This window comes from Silurus meridionalis, chromosome 1 (genome assembly GCF_014805685.1).
Source record: "Silurus meridionalis isolate SWU-2019-XX chromosome 1, ASM1480568v1, whole genome shotgun sequence".
Taxonomy (NCBI): Eukaryota; Metazoa; Chordata; class Actinopteri; order Siluriformes; family Siluridae; genus Silurus; species Silurus meridionalis.
In genome coordinates, this window is record NC_060884.1 from 10,246,676 (window position 1) to 10,259,278 (window position 12,603).

Below are 12,603 nucleotides of genomic sequence, written 5' to 3' on the forward strand. Positions count from 1 at the left end.
TGGGTGCAAATGCTTTTCGACATAGTAACAGTTTTTACACAATGTCTAATCAATGAATTCATTCGATTATCTGTCATAATATATTATATATTTAATAATATATAATTGATTAGATTATAGAAATATAAATAGAAGGTTGAATAAAGGAAATGTAGAAACATATTAGCATAAACTAAACCCAGGTAACACATGACAATTTCAATATGTCCAGAGAAAATGATTAGGAAAAAGATACATATTGAGATTATTAACTTGTGAGAGCACATAATAAAAGAAATCAGTTTAATATATGTAAACAAGATTACAATAGTAGTTATGAATGTTGAAGTTTATTAAACAGAAAAGGACAGGGAAATTGCAAGGGAGGTTCATTTCTATTTTACTTTTGTGAATCACAAAGGACAGTGAAAAGCCCCTGAAAACTTTATTTTGTATATACATACACATGCTCTCCCAGTAATGTCACAAAATTATGTATGTCGTATGATGTTATACAGCTCTCTACTTAAAAGCAATTACAATTACAATTAGTTCTACAGGTGATTTCTCTCCAATTCGAGATTTAGTTTTTTTTTCTAAAAGCCCTCTTCCACAAAGCACCACCCCCAGACCCAGACCAACACCCTTTCAGGATGGTAAGTTATCAGCACTAGCATATATAATGATGGATCCCTATGGTACATCTCACAAACCAGATTTTATGAGCTTTGCTTACCAAGGCCTAGCATTCCAACTAATAGATTGGCCATTAGTTGGCCAATAGTCTAGAACCATGTGTGTTTTTGGGATGTATGCAAACCCCCGAGGCATTAGAATACTTCTGTATTTGGGTGACAGGCTCTATTGCAATTTCACAAAGGGACTGGATATGTGAGACTCATCCACCCTCTTTGCACACATTATGGTGCCTGGGCTCAGAGTTTTGTCTGCTTATTTATTAATTAATTATTATGTGTGAGTTTCAGTCACTATTGCATTTTTGTATTTGTCTTGTATGTCAAATGTCTAATTGAGTTTGGTACATGACTTGCATGGATTACATATATAAAAAGAGACAATTATAATCTAATAAGAGTTTTAGTAAACTACTGCATATATTCACATTTATGGCATTTGGCAGACACCCTTATCCCAGGAGACTCATAACTGAGCAGTTGAGGGTTAAGGGCCTTGCTCAGTGGCCCAGCAGTGGCAGCTTAGTGGTGCTGGAATTTAAACTTGTGACCTTGAGTCCAATGCCTTAACCACTGAGCTACCAGCTCCTATATACATAAATGCATACATACATCATACATATATATATATATATATATATATATATATATATATATATATATATATACGTCTAAATATATATATATATATATATATATATATATATATATATATATATATATATATAAATATATATATATATATATATATATATATATATATATATATATATATATATATATATATATATATATATATATATATATATATATATATATATATATAATTAAAACCACTAACAGGTGAATTAAATAACAGTGAATATTTCCTTACAGTTGCACCTGTTAATAAGTAAGATATACTATGGAGAATGTAAACTGTCCTGCTTTTCTGCTTGATGCAGGAAAAATGAATCTAAATGACTTTAACAAAAGCAACTGTGGAATGTGCTGGCCAAACAAGTCCAATCCATGGAGACCTCACCTCACAACCTACTAGACTTAAAGGATCTCTTGCTTAATGTCTTGGTGTCAGATGCCACAGTAGGCCTTCAGAGTTCTTGTGGAGTCAATGCCTGAGTGGGTCAGAGCTATTTTGGTGGCACACTATTAGGTATGTGGTTTTAACATTTAATGTTGATTGGTGTTTCATCCTTGTATACTTTTCAAATTAATATAAAAAAATAATAAATAGAAATCACTACTAAAAAAACAGAAACAGACTTTCATCTTTCATCTTTTGAAAAGGCTGTTTAATGAATAAAAGGAGAGAAAAAGGAATAATTCCTGTATTTACCTTCAAGGACAGAATTGAGGTACTCTTTCTGCTCATGAGAAAGTCTCCCATTACACATTTCAGTTTCTGTTGGTTGAAATGTAAGCTAGAGCCCTTATGATATTATTTCATATAATAAAGTGGAACATTTGATTTCTCTACATGTTTACATTTTTTTGTAAAGAAACTACTGTCTTTAAGGGGGAAAAACCTTTAGTAATTAATTAAACATAATAAATGTTTACGATAACATTTAACCATCTTTTTTATAAAGACACATAGTAGATGAGGACGGCTTAAGCTTAATTAATAGTTTGCAAACAGTTTTGTAAAAAATTCTACAATTGGCATAATTCTGAGTCAATACAATATGACAATATTAATCATATATATTACAAATGTGATGATTTTGTGTAACCTGGGTTGATTCATTTGAATAGGATTTAAAAAATAGTATATTTAAAATATGGTAAATGGTGTATAAAGCAAAGACAAACTCGCATCTAAACTGGCTTTAAGCTCTTGGATGATTTAGTGCATACTGTGTGTAGAAGGGAACAAATATTTAACATAACATTAAACAAAGCACTTTTCTTATTTGATGTGCTTTGTATTCATGTTAGCATAGGCACAGTATAAATATATTTGATCATTTTCACCTGTCATTTAGTAATTGTTTAGTGCTTTGGGCACGTTTACTTTTTAATATATTGTTGGTGTTGCATATTGTTGGCATTCTTCAGCAAAAACCAGCCTTAGCAAAACATGTTAAATTAGGGAGTACTTTGGTGTGGCTTACACAACAGATGTTGTATTTTGCCATAAGCTTCTATGTACTACAGTAGCATGAAAGTTAATGGCCCTGGTGGCTTACAATTTTAAATAACTTTTAATAGCAATTGGAAGCTAATGAATAAATTGTAATATTTAGCATTCATATTAAGTGATCTGGTCATTATTAATATTTAACAGTGACAAACATATACTTAGCAGACTATCACACTATGTATTGCAACATTCAGTGGAAAAAACCCTGGAAATTCCCCAGAAGGGGACTATTTCAATAGAAAACCTACACTGAATTAGTGTTCAGTGTTTTGTTTTAAGTGATTATCAGTGAGTCATACTTTAAAAGTCAGAAGTGAAGACAGCTCTAAAAAATAATTATTTTTATATATATATATATATATATATCGGGGAGAGAGAGAGAGAGAGAGAGAGAGAGAGAGAGAGAGAGAGCGAGCTGTAAAGTAAGAATGCAGGAGAGAAATTAAAATCAAATCAATATTTGGTAAATCATTATTTTAGGTACACCGCCATACAGTTTTTAAATGAACTCATCTTGGAGAACTAACTACACATCTTCTGTGAGGTCAAAACTGTTACTTCCAGGACTCTTTGCACATTATGCTAGAGATGGATCCTAATGGCATTGGCTGTATGTTTAGGGTCCTGCTGCAGAATCAATTTGGGCCCATTCGGGCACTTCCCTGAACGTATTGTACGATGAATAAGTATTTGCCTGTATTTCTCAGCATTGTGGACACCATTATAACTGACCAAATCTCTTCAACTCCATTTGCAGACATGTAGCCTACAAGAAACCTCCACCATGCCTTTACTGTTGCCCACAGACACTCATTATTGTACAACTCTCAAGCCCTTTTCAAATCAACCTGTTTTTTTGCTACAGCAAAATATTTTCACTTTTTTTTTTTTCACTTAAGAGCACTGCTGCCATTTTTATGTACCACAGTTTCTAAGTTTTTGGCATAATTGAGTCAGTTACCCTTGTTTCCACATTATAAGTATGGCTGTTTGGCTGCAATTCTTCCATGAAGACCAATTCTGTCCAGAATTGTCCAGTCTCGGGGCACTGGTTTCCAACAGTTCTTTACTGTGCATATATTATATATATGTATATAAAATCTGCAACCTGCTACAAATGAAATATATGAAATGACAGCCACTTCAATAATGTGCACAAAAATAGCTTTATTTCTGATCAGATTGAAACCTGCATGAAGAAACCAACAATCCACTGTTTTCCTTACTAAACTGATGATTTCACTTCATGTGTTGAAGGGAAAAAAGCAGCAAATTTTCTTACTTTCTGGTCTTGCTTTCACCCCATGTAAATAACATGGCTCATTCATTCATCTTGTAACTAGTAAGAGCATCCTTCTACAAAATATAAATATATATCACTTGAAAAAACTAAAAGAAATAAAACTCTTACAATATAAAAATGCATCAAAACTCTGAAAAATCTTCGACTAGTGTATAGATTTCTTTTTCTAAATCACATGTACAGCTTAGATGGGGAGAAACCCCCGACCTGAAGGAAGGCAATATAATAGTCTATTCAAAAGTTAAATTAACACAATATAATAACAAAACAAAAAAGTATTTCAGAAAACAATGAAAAGAGACAGAAAATAAAAAGACTAAAAAAAAAAAAAACACTGAGAAACAAAACAAAAGTTAGTATAAGCATTGGTCATCGATTTTAAACTCTCATTTTGCCCTGGTAAAGAGGCAATATAAAAACAGTTAGTCACTGACCCTATGTTTAATACCAGGACAAAACAAGAAGAGAATCATTTTGGCATTTAAATATTTGGTAAATAGAAGTACCGGGTGTACATTTTCAACGGCTATTTACAGACCCCTGGATATGAGAAAATGGCAGTGTCCTTTTTTCTGGTTTTCTGCAAAAAAGGTTGCGTACCTTTCAACTGAGAATAAGAGGAGCAGCTAAACTCTATGACCGGGCTACTTAACAAACATTTGTTTGAAACCTGATTATTGATAACTACTACAGGCCTATGGAATGTAAGAACGTGTAAGAATGTGCCATGTTAAAAATAAATCTATATTAAATGTTAATGCCCCAATGTCAGTTTGTCAGAAGCTCAACAGCATTCTCGTGTATCAATTTACACCAATTTCCACTATGATTGGACAATTTTACCAGGACAGTTTACTTAAAAACGCACATGCTACAGTAACATTTCCCACAGCATGTACTTCTGCTAAATGACGCAGATGTGTGCAAATAGTCAGTGTTGATGGTTTCAAAGTTTTGTACAGACTCTGAATCCATATAGTTTTAGCTGCAAATGGGCCCCATCTGTACCTTTTTAGTGTTACAAAACAGTGAAGTAAAGAAAAGGAACACAATGGCTAGTTACTTTGAACAAAACAATGGGAAACCAGACAATACAGAAAATGTCAGGACTTATACAGTGCAAGCTGCAACAAAGCACCTTCTCTCCTGATAAAGGTAAAAATCGAATATATAGTGAGAGTAATCATGGTTTCATTTGAGATGCTGGTTTGCGGTTTCTCGAGGTGGACAGAGAGATGGAGCCTAGCAGTGCGTCAGAAGCACTGCGAGTTCACAGTTCATATGATTTAGCTCGAGAGGGTGTGTTCATGCGTAGATCTCAGTGGTGGGAGCTTTTTTATAAATGGGTTTCTTTCCCAAATCGTAGCTGCCTTCGTCCTTTTTCTTCATTCGATAGATGAGGAGGAGGATGAGAAGCACAGCAAAAAGCAGCCCAACGGCACCACCAGCAATAACAGCTAAAATTAATATAGAAATAGAAAACAATTGTTATCATTTGTCAATATACATAAAATAATACAAAGAAAATGATTTGCATAACACTAAGTAATATTTCTCATTTTTATTAGTTTTTTTCTAGTCTGGGCAGTTGAGCAATAGTGTAGGCATGTATAGGCAGTTTGGAATTAAATCCTCATTAAGACTTACTTATATAATAAATATAAATAATAAGATTAAGTCTTATAAATAGTCTCAGCACCATGAGAGCCACTGTGTTATGTTTCCTACGATTATCAATGCATCTTACCGGCCAGCACTTCTGTCTTGTTAAAAATGTTCTGTTCTCCTGCGTGAGAGAGATGGACACTGGGAGGGTGAGCAACTTCATTCTGTCTCACCAGACGTATCTCATTATCTGTTGGCTGAGGCTGAATCGGATTCTCCATGTGTGGGATGTGATTATCAAACTCTTCAGTCTAAAGATGTATACAAAAAAATTTGTTTTTATACACATTACGCAGTATTACGGTCTTCTACCTTTTGTCCAATTTAAATTTCACAGGTTTTTATCTTAAATCAATACATTAATATGCAGAATATTCACTAACCTTAGTGGTTGCTAATCCTTTTTCATCTGGTGACAGATTGTCATCACCAGAGCCTGAGTTTTCTTCATATTCGTCACCGTAAATGTCCTCATCATCAAATCTTGCAACATTTTCTTTGCTAAAAATGAAATCACCAGAGGAGTCGGGGTCATCATCTGATTTCCCAACATTTGGAGGCATCCATGTTTCTGTCTCTCTTGCCTGCAAGCACACACACAAAAACATGTTGATTTATCTTCATAAGAAGGGACACAAGACCAGGCCACTAATAAATGAAGCTTAGGTTCTTAAAAATACGCTTAGGTTTTTTGATAAAGCCATTACCATAGAGACACCAGCAGAAAAGTAATCAAACTGGCCCCTTATCTATATGATTCAACGCTACAGGATATGACTGATACCATTACAACCTTAGGCACACTGTCCCTATTGTTTGGCAAACAGGCGTTCACAAACACCTGGGAATTTTAAAGTTGCATCATGATTAACATTTTAGTTAAATACATTCTCACATGCATCTCATGTTAGACAGACTGAATTCAGTGCAGCACATGTATACCAGGTTATTGTCCAAGTTGTTTGAGTGACCAGATGTGAATCTGTTTTAATTAATATTAATATAAATCTATTTTATAAATCTGAGACTTGGCCATGTGATATCACAGGATAAATGAACAAGTCCAAGTAAAGTAACATTTCTGTTTTTAATCTCTTTAATTTCAATGATTAGAAAGAGTAAATGAAAGACAACATATAAGCTAGTTATGTATTTGGAGCTAGGCCATGTGAATAATGCAAGGTATTGATAAGAGGATGAATAACATTAAGCATGTAACCTTTCCTATTTGCTAGTGTTGGTTCTCAGGCTGAGCAACACCTGACTGGTTTGATAAGTTTGGACAAAATTTAGACCTGAGTAAGACCTGGTTTCTATGTCTACAAGAATGGGTGGATGAATAACACAACTAAAACTTTGTTATTCATCCACTCAACTGACCTTTGTCAGACTACACTCATGTATCATCTAAGCCTAAACATTATATTAAGGGTTAGTGCTCTTTTCAATCGAGCACATACTAAGCAAATAAAAAGAAAACAAAAGCACATTCCTTTAGGTAAATCAATAATTGACCAATACATTTTCCCTGTGGGTAATTTTTTCCAGCTCCTTTTTTATGTATTTTTGTATTACACAATGCCAGTTGTTTACATTTTTGCTAAAATGGAATCTCTGGAATGCTACAGTTCAAGTCGAGCTACAGGTGAGCATTTTATCTATCATGTTGCCATGGCTGTAAAAGCCCTAGCAAATATGGGCTGCTGAAAAGACACAAGGTGTATGTGATTGGGTGCCACATTCAAAATAATCCAAAAGGCTAAGTCGTAGCCAAACAAGTAAGATGTGTAATCTTTCTACTGAATCACATGCCACTGACTAACTTTTTCTGTCTAAACACTAATCACATACTAATCAGTATGTCAGTCATTAAACCTGATAGAAACAACAACCTTGTGTAATCCAGCACGGACACACTTACTTTAAATAATAACACAGCCCTGTGGTGAGATCGACTGAATTAGGTGACTCAGTCATTGAGTGTATGAGGGTAACAGCTCCTTTTTCAGTCGAAAACATTACCACACTTGTCTTACTACTCCACATTTCTGCTTTTCCTAACTAACTGTTTATTGTTCTAGTTTTTCTTCTGTTCGTTAAAAGGTAGTCTTGGTAGTAAACATGCAGGCACAGACCTGAACAATTCATGGCAGATTTAAAAATATTACTATTTCTTCAAAATAGTGTTAAGATGTCAAGTTCAAAAAGCAAACTTTGTGAATGTGATATATCTAATAACATCTAAAACAAAAAAAAAGTCATATGCTACAAATGGGGATTTTTAAGAAGGGAAACGAGAGCAATTGATGACAAAAAAGGCCAGACCCGTTCCAGTAAGCCAGGATCATGCAAATACCACATCAAACTAAAGTAAGCTCTGCACTCTGTCATTTTAAAGAAATCTAAAGCCACTAAGGGGAAGGCACACAGCGGACAGAAAGCATTTGTGCCCCCTTAGAAACTCCCCTGTATTTAAGATGTTTTACTGCCGAAAAAACACACCAGCAATAAGACTCTTAACCAGAAAAAGAAAACGCTGAACAACTTGCACAGGTGAAAGTTCCGAGAACAAGCCACAAGAACCAAATGTATAAGAAGACACCAGCAACTTTTTTGAAAGAGAAAAAGACCCAACCCTACAACAATTAAAAAAAAAAAATACTGCTGAGGAAAGTACCTAACCGAATCAAAACCTTGACAGTATTTGATAAATGATTACTGAAACCAGCTGCTGCTTATTATACCTTCTAACAAACTCAAGAAGCCCTATTACTGTGTTTGTAATACATTCCCTGTTGAATTAATGACACTTACTTTATGTATTTCTTCTCATAATTGTACAAAACCGACAATCCATACAGTTATGCCACTCTAACACTGTACAACAAATGCTCTTGGGGACACAACATGATCCTACAGCTTGAAAAAAATGTATATTATATTCAAGCCCAGATCCGCTTGCTCTTTATTTACCTATGACAGTGTCTAACACAATATAGAAGCATTCCACCTTCAAAGCAACTATTTATAGTCTTCTTCTATGCATGCTAGAAAGAACGTGTACAATGCCTCGATGAAAACACTCCCATCATCCTGAAAAGAATAAAGAGCTTTTCAGATCATTCTCTCGACCCCCATGCATTTTCATAGAGGTGAAGGTGGGCAAAGTGACATGACTGAATATCTCCAGCGTTACTCACTAAGACACAAAACCATGAAATGGGAACAACCCAGTGCTCCAACCTCCAAAGTTTTTATCACTGACATACAGACTCTGGACAAGCACAAGATGTGCTTAGCTTTGCAGTTACTACGGTTACTATTACAGTACTTTTTACCTGCCTAGGAAAACATTACACAAGCAGAAAAATTTGACTTTTCACATAGGAATATCTGCAAGCTATCCAAATCATCTCTTAAGGCAATGTTTTGCAATCCTACTGCTACAGTACCAGCATGCTACACATATCTGACTATTATTAAATGGCACACCAGAAGTACTGAAGTATTGGAATCTACAAGTAACAATTTGAGAGACACATATGAAATCAAAAGTTTTGGGTATGGAACTGCTTGGAAACAAAGTGTACAGTGTCATTTTGTCATTATGGTATACATTATATATAACAATTTTTGGTGTTATATGCAAAATTCATGTCCACACTAAAGACCGAATCAAAATGTAGTCGCTTGACTGTTGGAAATGGAAGTATTCAAATCTTTTTGGACAAATAAGGGTAATACATTATATTTGGTAATAGCTTGACATTTGCAGTCTTTGGATAAATAAATTATAAAAGCAAAACAAAATTACAAACGCAAAGATAGCGATTTCATATATTGTTTAGATCTTTGATCTTTAAACTTCTTCCGGAATAGCAACACACAAATCCTACTTCTCAGTGTGCCAACATCCCATTCAGCAAAGCGATTTTATAGGCAAGGTATTTATTAAGTTCAGAGTTCTGACACTTGCTAGAGATTACATTGCAGTAAAATATAATGTTAATTGTTTTGAAATAAATGACTCAAATCAAACGTGAAATAAATCACATGGTTTGTGCATAAACAAGTTGATTATTGCCATCTCTCTTAATAAATGTTGTACTATGAACAAAAAAAAAATGTATATTTCAGCTCCAAGCATTGCTTAACAGTTACTACTTTACTGAAAGGGAACTCTACTCCTGTGAATGTTTTATTCTTTTCCCTTGAAACCAGACTGCTGCTGAAGTCAGCAAGAAACCAAAAAAAAAGAAAAAAAAAAAGTTCCTCAGTTCCCTTTATTGGTAAACATTCAATGTTGCTCTGCATGGGATTCTGCACCCCTTTACATTTTAACAATATGAATCTGCCAAATACTGTTATAACAACAGTTTTAATATCGACTCTCGTCTCGTCACCCTACGCGAAAACAGAGAGAGATGTGATCTTTAATCAAATAAACACCATGCCAGAGTTTAAGCCTTTTTCTCATCCAGTGGCTGGAGGAAGCATGAACAACAAAAGGGGTGGATCATTTAAGTCCACCCAAGTGTGTGAATTCCCAAAAGAAGGCTGGTCTAGGCCACAAAGGGTCACATTCCACAGTAATGCTATAAGGAGGAGGAAAGGGGAATAAAGGGGAATATGCAATGGTTGTGCTCTGTTCCTCGGTTGTGATTTCATCAGGTGTATAACCAAGTTTCATGTGTCTCGTTGTCTAACCAATTATCAGCAATTAGACACTTTAGATAGGTCAAGTTATCGAATACAATTGCAAGGACAATGAAAGTACATTATATCTAAAAGCTGTAACACCTTGTAACTTGAAGCTTGCTCTGTTTGCCTTCAAGTGTATGTTCAGAAAGAACACAAAAGCACAGAAGGAAAGTTCTGAGCTCGAGACATTTGCATTTTGCCCGTGTGTGTGTGTGTGTGTGTGTGTTAGAGTGGCTCACTGATTACACACACATGCTGGGTGGGATCTGCCTTGTTATCATTCCTTTCTATTTCAGCTCCTGGCAGGCACACTCTTTTATATAGCCGTTCTTTTCAAGTGTGGCCAAAAAAATTATAAAAAATAGATGCCACAGGACTTTGTCATGTCACACACAGGTGTTTCAGCTTTTTGTTCCCAAAACAAAAAGAGGATGTAATTATTTCGATACGATAATCGGTAGCTAATTCCGGTAAAAGAGAAGAGTACAAAATAAAGTATTGATCTAAATTACTAATAAGAAGCATTGAGAAGTACTGACGTGATGTTTGCAGCATTTTAAAAATGATGGTTATCTTTACTTACGTTACATTATTTACCCAATAACCACTGACTAACAACATTCCTTACAACATTTAAGAGTTCTGTGTCGCTTTATAACATTTGTATTAACAATTTAAGACACCGGTTGAGTCACCAGTGAAAGGACAATCGACAAACCTCCGCCTGTATACACCTCGACCATTGTTAGCGCACTTGCTAACTCCGACTGTTCCAAAGTGTGGTTGTAAAGCGCGGGGCAGTTGATAGTACAAGGGGAAAAAAATACACTTTTTACTAATTCTGAATAAAACTAACGTAAACTGACCTGGTTCAGTGAACCCCATCGAAAAGAAACAGAAGAAATAATCGCAGGTGAGACACAGAGCCAACAGAGTGAATGAAGGAACTTTTTGGTAGTTAGCCTCGAGTGCTAGAGAACGGGTTTAAGTCACTTACCGACTCAGCAAAGGCAGCAGCAGCCAATAAAACCAACACGAGGGACACTTTGAGCATCTTGGAATCCAAGACCGAGAGATGAAAAACACCTGTAAAAACTAAACGTATTCCTAAAGAAGAGTTTAAAACTCGTTCAGATTTGGAGTCACACCAGAAGCACGTCTGAACCGCAGCGATGAGGTTGGAGTCTTTAGATGACTTTACAACTCCGCCCACAGGAAGCACGAGGGTGAATTTCCCTGGCAGTTGTTTACGGGAATAAAGAAGTAAGACGAAAGAATGCAAAAGAGAAAAAAAGAAAAGAAAAGCGAAAACAAAAAAAAGACTACCAAACAGAAATCTAATGATCTTCAACCTTATTTTATCATTACATTTAACGAAATCCAACAACTGAAATGAAATAAACAACTATATTCTTATCTTATTATTAAGTGTACACATATTGTGTTACTGGGTTCGACGCATATTTACTTTAACTTTCAAAATTAGAGTGTGAAAATAGATATTTAAACATATTTATAAACCGAGGAGCCTGAATACACTGTCGTAGTGAGAGTGATACAGTACGAAGCCTACGTGCTATTGGAACATTACGTCATGTGCAAATGCGTCATCAGTCTGCGTGCAGTCCAGGCTAAAGGAAAACGCGTCATCTTTCTGTTGCGATTTCTTGTTTCCCCTTAGTTGGACGGGTTTGCTCTTGCTATCGGCATTGCATCAATAAACAATTGACCGAAATAGCTCTTGCTGGAATGTCTGACATTGTTATCGTTAGATTGATTTTTATCCAAACCCAACACTAAGAGTATACCAGGATATCATTATGGCAAACCCCATATATGGCAAAATAGAGAACTCAGACACGAAACAGATAAAACTGCTATATCGTGTAATACCTCAGGACTCTGATGATGAGAAAATATTTTTGAACATCTAATGAAAACGCCCTTGGCATGGTGTATTCACTGTGGGCATCTTTGGGAAAAATGGGGATTTTATATATAAGGACAAGGTTTTGTAACCACAAAAAAGAAATACACAAATGGAAACCAGTACCTAAAAACCATACAAAAGTTAAAGTATAGATACCTTATTGTAAAACCACCATTACAATTTAAAT

The 12,603-nt window shown here is 35.1% G+C and overlaps 1 protein-coding gene across 1 annotated transcript; it reads right to left on the minus strand.

Moving 5' to 3' along the window:
* Positions 1-3,964: 3,964 nt before the first annotated feature.
* Positions 3,965-11,964, minus strand: sdc4 (syndecan 4). Its single transcript, XM_046853949.1, has 4 exons — positions 11,484-11,964; positions 6,169-6,369; positions 5,868-6,036; positions 3,965-5,577 (listed from the first exon to the last, which is right to left on the minus strand). Exons 1-4 carry the CDS (start codon positions 11,538-11,540, stop codon positions 5,426-5,428), a joined length of 579 nt encoding a protein of 192 aa, XP_046709905.1. The 5' UTR covers positions 11,541-11,964; the 3' UTR covers positions 3,965-5,425.
* Positions 11,965-12,603: the final 639 nt, after the last annotated feature.

Coding starts and splice junctions, on each gene's coding strand:
- sdc4 (XM_046853949.1), bottom strand. CDS start 11,540: ATGCTCAAAGTGTCCCTCGTGTTGGTTTTATTGGCTGCTGCTGCCTTT. Junction 6,370..11,483: donor CTGCTGCCTTTGCTGAGTCG/GTAAGTGACTTA, acceptor GTGTGCTTGCAG/GCAAGAGAGACAGAAACATG. Junction 6,037..6,168: donor AAGGATTAGCAACCACTAAG/GTTAGTGAATAT, acceptor ATACATCTTTAG/ACTGAAGAGTTTGATAATCA.